At 37.7% G+C, this 8,280-nt stretch overlaps 1 protein-coding gene, 1 long non-coding RNA gene and 1 pseudogene across 2 annotated transcripts in view; all 3 read left to right on the top strand.

Annotated features, from left to right (window-relative positions):
- Positions 1–1,927: 1,927 nt before the first annotated feature.
- Positions 1,928–6,223, top strand: LOC113672491 (uncharacterized). The gene is made up of 2 exons (XR_016181229.1): positions 1,928–2,990; positions 3,526–6,223. It is a non-coding gene; the product is annotated as an uncharacterized LOC113672491 (long non-coding RNA).
- Positions 6,224–6,836: 613 nt separating this feature from the next.
- On the top strand, positions 6,837–7,782 carry LOC149037668 (uncharacterized; annotated as a pseudogene).
- Positions 7,783–8,013: 231 nt separating this feature from the next.
- LOC149037667 (uncharacterized) overlaps positions 8,014–8,280 on the top strand; it is a 2,103-nt gene continuing 1,836 nt past the window's right edge. The window contains exon 1 of the mRNA XM_089186369.1: positions 8,014–8,280. This exon is cut by the window's right edge and continues 1,836 nt beyond it. Within this exon, the coding sequence (XP_089042495.1) occupies positions 8,014–8,280 (267 nt within the window).

Here is an 8,280-nt window from a genome sequence, read left to right as displayed (position 1 = left end):
AATGTGGCAACTCAACAGTTGTATCATTTCTTGAATGCATTACGTAAAATTTCAAGAGCCATTTTCTTTGAACACAATGCGCCATCGGAATCCAGTTTGTTTTGATAAATAAAGTTGTTCTTTTCGCTCAAGTGTTTTTATCTCGATAAAACACGGTCCAAAGGTTTATCAATATCAGGACCGAGAACCACCATAAAATCAAATAATAAATAATGATAGGTTGGTTTCTACATTAGAAATAAGTATCATATCACGTTTACACCGTTGTATTTGAGATATAGGTGTCTGAAGAACCAACAAGGAGGGAGAGCTTTCTTGCGGTTAATAAATTACCGTATGCAAATTAGCTACAGAAAGTTATGTAATGTGTAGTCCAGGACACATTTTATTAGCGTTTTCTTGATGATAAAGAGTTGGGTTTTTCTTTTTTTTTCTTTGTATTGTAGGAATTTTTTCGGTATTTCATGACAAAATTTTGTATTATATTTTTATGACAATTTTCATTTTCTACGAGGCGCCAAAAAGGAGCCGTGTGTTTCTGTTTCACCTAATTTAGTTACTGATTAATTTTTAAAAAGGAATTCGACGGCAGCTACATTTCCTTTCATTACAGGTACATCTCTTCAGAAAGACACGAAATGTTTTTGCTTAAAGCTTATTAGAGTAAAACTTTTCAACTTTTCTGTGTGGCATTTCTATTTTTTGCGAAAGAATATTTGGCAAACTTGTTTATTTCTTCCTAATTCAATTAAAATCTGTCGGGAACAAAAAAATTTTTCGGCAAGATTTTCGGACAAATCCGAGATAGTGTTTCTTGGGACGTCTTCTTTGTTAGCACTAAAATGTCTGCTGTTCCCCCAAATTGTTCTCTTTACGAAATACTTCAAAGTCCGTGCGGTTCTAGTAGGGAGGAAGTAGAGCATGTTTTGCTCTCTGAGTGTAACGCAGATATATCCGCCCATTTGGCTAGTTGCCACTTGTCAAAATGCATTGAAGTTACAGAAGCCAAGTTAATCATGGCGAGAGCGGGAATTCAGCATTTGTCGAGAATTCAGCTCAAGGGAATGACCATCTGCCCGAGGCACAGACACTTACTGGGAAGATTCTGGCGAGGTCCAAGATCGTGCCAATACCCTGGCCATACTGGGAAAGTTACAAGTGTGACGGGCAGCCACGTTATAACCTTCCAAATAGCTGACGAAATAAGACTTAAATTCAAATAAATCACCGCTGTAGGATCACGTAAGTACCAATAGCCTTGTGGCTCTCTCTGGTTCTGTTTCCTCAAATGTCAATACCCCAAAAAAGTTTCTGTTGTTGTTGGTCACATGTCCAATTCCTTGGGTTAATTATTGGTGTCGCAATCGTAAATACAAAAATGCGTGTTTTATCGTCAACCAAGGATATTTCTTTAATTCTCTTATGCTATTGCTACACTAAGACTACTGGGCAGCCTGGCTAATGGTAATAGAGGAAACAAATATAGTCCTGAGCGGTGAATCTGCATCTCCTTCCCATGCCTCGCGCGATGTCGCCCCTCTTTTACTCTTCTCTACAGTTCGAAAAAACTTTTCCTTTATCTCACACCCACAACGACAAATGTTACGCACGATAGAGACTATAGGTCTTCTAGATGTGTTTGAAACGCCTAGTATTTCTCTTAGAAATGATTTAGGCTAAGCTAGACGATGACGATGATGAAGACGACGACGATTTATGAGTTGTATTATGCAATTTTATAGCTATTTGCACCACTTGCCGGAAGAAGCATTCTGAGCGACTGTTGGGTTTGGGATGGCAAAAGGTTAAGGTCTACCAAAAGGTCTACCAAAGGTTCAGTCAACCAGGAAGCTGCGGATTCTGAGAGGTTTGTTGGATATTTTATTGTTTCTAAGATACCTCACCACGCAAGGTGTTTATTCGCATGCCAAGTACGAAACTGAGACAAAGATTGTGTTGGTGGCTGCAGCTTTAACTTTCTATGGGATAACACAGTTACCCCTCTTTTCCTTTGTGAATCCCTTTCTTTACCAACTCGTTCCTTCGAAGAGAACATGACCATTAATGTCCGTTCATACCGTCAGTTAGATTGTTTTATTGTGTGGCTTACACAACCTGTGTAGCCACATTATGGCACGATCGGATTTATTTATTTATTTGTACACGAGAGTCGAGCGCCTGTCACGTGGTCTAGTCTCGTAGTATTGTACGGCGCACTTCTCTGAGTCAGCCATCTTGATTATAAGTGTGGTCTCGAGTAATTTTTTTCAGGTGATCGTATCACGAGTTAGTTCCCCTCACACAAGCCAACACATTCAGACCCGGCTTTTGTTATAAGTGCAGCTTGTGCAAGAGCTTCTACGTTCTCAAAAGACAATATTTAACTGCTTGAATCTTCGCTAAGGGTTGTAGCACACTGAAAGGAGTTATTGCACTACCACAAGCCAACAACTATCGGCTTGGTCTATCGGTGCGGGTTGCACCTCTGAGTGTCTGAAAGTGTTTGAAAGTGTTTTAAAGTGTCTGAAGCCACCTGAAAGTGCAAGAAAGTGAAATAAGTTGTATTGCAGTTGCTTTCTCCTTGCACTGTTGAGAATTCACGGAGGCATATCTCAAAACGAAAAAGTAAGTATGGGAATCTCGATCGAACATTACCGGTCAAGTATTGGCTCTCATGACAATTTCGTGAAAACCAAGGATATCTTATCACGTTTTAATGATCATTGTTGGAGTTTAATGTTTGTGATGTTCTATTTAAATGTATTTTACTTGCCAGTATTGAAACAAGTTGTTGGACAACACAAAATGTGGAATGATGTGATGTTTTGGTTTTCACAAATGATTTTCTACAATGCCTATATTCCATTGCAAGGCAAGCAAATGATGTAAAGGAAAATCCAGGCCCTACAATATTTGATGTCATCGATCCAACAAGAACAGTATGTGCTGACTACAGTCAAGGAAATGAAGCTCTCTTTGGTGAAAATGCTGTAAGCAATGTGTAGCAATGTCACTAACTGCTATTATTTATCATTACATAGAAGATATCAATTTGTGGACTTCTTCCCTTTTGAATAATATTCTTACCCTTGGAAATAATTTGTATACTTCTATAAGATGTTCTGTCCAGACCAATGATTATTTGCTTTTAACTGATTTTCCATGCATATGTTTCAATGTACAATAATGTATACTCATTAGAATATAGGGAGTCATTAACAAGAAGTTTGTTCATGACATCAAATAATGGGCCATACATGTCTCTTCAAAATTCTTTGACAGAAGTGTTTTCAAATTGTCAACTTAACTACAAGTGTTGTTTGTTAACGATTGGAATGAATAATTTTGCAGTGATTAAGAATTCAGAACAAAGCTTTAAAATTTTTGATGCGAATTTCAGGGATTTGCATCGGATGTCCCACTCATGTGGGAAATGTACTTTGCTTACCATTGAAGGAATTGAACACCTTGCAATGATTTGCAAAATGTTCACGAGAGTCCAAAAATTGAACATTTGCCTTTCAGAAATAAAAGAAACCAAACACAACATATGAGAAGGAAGCAAAAGTCTTTCACTCAAACGCCAGAGGAAAAAAAAAAAACGAGTGATTGCTAAACACGAATATGAGAAATGAAGAAGGGTAAATGAAAGTGGGGAATCTAGGGAAAAGAGGCTGGCCCAGCAGCGTCTGACCAGGGAAAAGAAACGTGCAAATGAATCTTCTGAATCAAGAAAAAAGGGGGTTGGCAAACCCAATCTCAGTATCAAAGACAAAAAATTGCAAATGAATCAGAATGTAGAGACTGTTAAACCAACGTCAATATCAGAATGAAACTAGACACATGATTGTGTTCACCCAGGCTTTCTGTTGGAAATGAACTTTTTTTTGTGCTTGCATTTGCCTAAGTTTTTATACAAATATTGGTTTATCCTGTAACTGTTTTTGTGTGGTTTATATGAAGTGTAAAACAAACTCCATTATGTCATGATCCAAGATACTTATTCCTCGCTGGATTTATCACAGTGAACAGAGCACTTGTCACGTAGTTTATTATTGTGGAAGATAGGTTCCAGTCTACGCTTGGCTAAGTTACCTAAGCTTCAAAGCTTCAGAAAGCGACCATTTTGCAATGGTGGCTGTAACACGCTGTCAAAGATCGTTTTTTTATCTAGTTTTTCATTCATATTTGTTGCCTAGATTTCACATGCTGGCTTTAATTTTTCCTACAGTTGGTTTGTCTTCTAAGTGAAGATTACAGCATGGAGTTGTGCTCTCACAGGCCAATATTTCATGGTCTGGGCCTTTAGTGCAGGTCATGCCACATTGAAACATAGGAGTCATTATTGACTCTCTTAGCGGTCACATTTCACATAAGTCATTTACTAGAACATTTTATCCTGAATTTCTGTTTATACCACATGCTCAGTGAGAAAATTACTTAACCAGTCTTTTTAGTACATGCAAAGACAAAATTTTGGTTAAACTGCAAAATACCTTACCACCCATGGCATTACATGTCATTGAATATGAAAAGAATAAACCATATTTAGCCAGTAGTGAAAATAGGACTTTTTTGTTGCCATTAGAAAATCAAACACTGCTGTTGTCTGGAAATTCAATTTGACGGCCTCTTTAAATGAAATTATACTTTCATGTTTATATAGCTAAACTACTAAAAGTCACAAACATCTAACACCTCACCTGAAACTGCAGTTTGTCGCTAACAAGGTGCTAAATGTCTATTGTGGTTGTTTCCAAACTTTGCGGAGTAATCCATTAAAACTTAGTAACAAAGTGGTTTTGCTTTTATTAAAATATGAATAGAAGCCTAGTGCTTTAATGTTAACTGAAATGTGATTAGTGTTATGTTTTCCAATTTATGGCCAGAATTATTCAGACCTTAACATCTCATGACCTCCTTCAAGCTTGGCAGTCTTCTAGATTCTCTTCATACTTCATAAAATTACACTTTTTTGATTAGCTGAAAATAGCTAGGTGCCTTTTTCATTTATCATTAGCGAAAAAGTAATAACTCATGTACAAAATAATATAAACTCGGCTCAGCAACAATAGATCACATTAGAAACCAATCAGATTTACACAAAGTAGGTTCTGATTGATACATGAAGTAGCTGACAAAAATAAACAAAAGCTTGAATACTTTTATGTATATTGATAAACACTAAAAAATTGCATTCCTGCGTAAGAATTCAGCTGAAGGACAAATTTTGATGGCACACACTTCATTTAGTCAATACTGCCAAATTTATCTGCCATCAGTTTGTTGATTTCCTGTGAATGTGTATCTTTCATGTATACGTTATGAATAATTAGGAACATGATTTCTCATATGATAAGCATCTGTAAATTTTTCAAATACTTTAAACTGCACACACGCTATGAGCTCAACAATTGTTGTTTGTGAAAAAGTTACTTCTGCTTATTTAGAATACCAAAGTACACTTTAACTTAACTTAGGTTAGACTTTGTTGAGTTTTTATGAAGACAGTTTAATGGAACTGAAATTTGTTACGTTTATAGTTAAAAGTTAGAGCTACTTGATGTGGATTAGATAACCATCAGGTATACTCGGAGACCCAGGGTTCTAATCACATCTGTAGACCACTTAAAAACATAGTCTTAACAGATCAGTTCCAAACTGTCACGGTCATTCTGAATTTTGATTGGTACCAAAACTTCAATCTTGTTCTGGCAAATGAGAGAGAAGCAGGTCTCACAAGTCCTCTTGTGTGCTCTAACACAAAGTGATACATGAAATTCAGTTGCTTACCATATTTGTTTTGGACCTTTTTGTATGGTAGATTAGCACTTTGCATGATGATGTGAAGTCGACCATTTGCATGATGATGTCAAGTTCACCCATTCATTTCTCCACATGACTTGAATTTGGTAGACTCACTGGCATGAAATTACAATTTCAATAATAAGAAAACTTAAAAGCTTCTGGTAGTTTAAATCATATGATACCATCATGAACTTGCCTGTACATTGAACTCTGCTGTGTTTAAGTAATGTCTCTGATTACTATTCCTGAAATCTATTATGGTGACAGTCTATCTCTATTGAACTTTCTGTTAAATAAAACCTCCAGGTCAAATTGTAAATCTTATTGGGTTAAAAATTATTAGCAACGTTAATGTAATGTTACTTCAGAGTACTTAACTCAACATATGATTCATTAAAGTATTGCTAGTGCTCTGATCTTGTAATGCACCTATCTTTTTGACCTAGACTCTTCCATTTGCAACCTCATATCTACCTACCTGAACTAAATTTTTCTGTGTTCTTTATTGAAAATACAGTCCCACAAAACCTAATTACAATAATTATAGTAAACGTTTTGCTCGCAACCAACTGAAAGTTGAACTTTATGCCCTAATGGACAAAAGAAACCTACACTCAGCATTGTGTTACTTTACATGTGTGTATTGTCCAAAATTAGTCATATATTCAAACCAAATCAAGCTCCCAATGGCTTCTAGTGTAGATAACATCATTTCCCGAATGTCCCAGCCCCTCTCCAAAGTTTTGTCCTTGTGTACTGGTACACAAAATGTCAAAAATATTCATATGAAATTCTTCCCTGGAGTTCATTTCACATAACTTGCCTTGGAAAAGACAATCAACCTACAAACTTCAGAAGTGAATTCCACTTCGTTACGTAAACATAATCATGACTGAATCTATCAGACCACTATGGGAGATTATGCTGATGTTTTTCCAGTTCCTTAAATCCTCGGGTTACATGTGCAACCTTTGTTGTTAAAATGAGACCTCCATAACAAAGTTTGGCCAATAACTCTCATCTTTAGAATGAACATTTCAGGACTTTTGTAAGCTAGTTATCTTGTGTTATTGATGAACAGGATCAATATTGAAAACTATCTAATGGTAATTAGATATTAGCTCTTCTGATAGAAACCCAATGAGACACCAGACATTAAAAAACAGCTCAATTTCGTAAGCGACACATGTACGCATTGCAGACCTATTTTCTTATAGAGCGGCCAAAGCTGGTGCAAGAACAGCCATAGGAGCAAATGCTGCTGAAATGGAGACAACGCCATTTCATCAGATTTCTACCCCTAATAGGAAACCCTTTTCTAGTCCCTGTTGGACTCCAGCAACTCCTGAAGCAACTTTCCGTCAGATCCCCGAAACAGAGATTCTCGGTACTTACAATGTTGTGATGGACAAGGTTGCCAGAAATATTCCTCGCGAGCGACAGCCACTACCATCACAGCTTGTGTCGTGGGAAGAAAGCGGTTGAAGACTGTATGCTCGTATGTAATGTGATAGCCCCAAACGACAGCAAGACGCTCTTTCACGCCTTGTCTTCTCCAGGTGGAGAAAAGGATGAGACAGCAGAAGCCGATGATTTGTTGAAATCTTTGATGACCGCTTACAAAAACGCCAAAACCAAAAGCATCAAGACGCAAATTCTTAGGCGTATAAGTATTCGGTCAGCACATGAAAAGAACTTCACTCGCCATATGGAAAGTTGTCTACACTACAGATACAGAGAGCGCGGTGTCATGCAAGAACGATAGGTCCCGGTCAAGTGCCTGAAGAGAAGGTACATCATCGTGTTCGCATTGATATGACCAAAGTCGATCATTTCGTAGAGTTCATTAATCGCCCATACTTTTATCAAGACGTGTCTTACGGAACTAAATTCCTTAAGCTAGACAGTGGCGAAACCATCAAGATGCCGAACGTGGTGCGTATCGTGACGCGGTCTACGATGATTAGCAAGTGAAAGTTTGAGCTTACCGTGATGGTCAGTTTTGAAGGCCGAAAAAAATTAACAGGGCTAGAGGAATAATTTTGAGTAACAAATGTCTTGTGTTTGATATATTTAGAGCCTTTTAAGAAATGTTTCCGTTTATCCTTGTAGAGCAGTACACGTTTACACGAAAGCTGCCCACATAGTGGTCCAAACTTCGGTTATGGCACTGATGGTGCCATAATGATAATGATGCGAACCAATATGGCGGACAGCCACGTTTTCCGGAGCTCTCACGTTATTGCTCTTTTGCTCCTGGGTATCATTCTCAGCGCTGGAAGATTAAGTTTCGAGGACGGGTTTTGCCCCACTACAACGCCTAATCTGAAGTTCGGCATGCATGGTCAACCTGTGGAAGCGCTAACGGCATATTTCATTCTCGACCCAGCGTGGGACAACTGCCGCCATGATTCTAAAGTTTACCGGGTAAAAGGCTATCTAAGAGCCAGAGTGAGCCGATATCCCAACTCG

The sequence above is a fragment of the Pocillopora damicornis genome, chromosome 11 (genome assembly GCF_964200805.1).
Source record: "Pocillopora damicornis chromosome 11, jaPocDami1.2, whole genome shotgun sequence".
Lineage (NCBI taxonomy): Eukaryota > Metazoa > Cnidaria > Anthozoa > Scleractinia > Pocilloporidae > Pocillopora > Pocillopora damicornis.
Note: the sequence above shows the minus strand (reverse complement) of the source record. Positions and strands in the feature narration are given on the sequence as shown.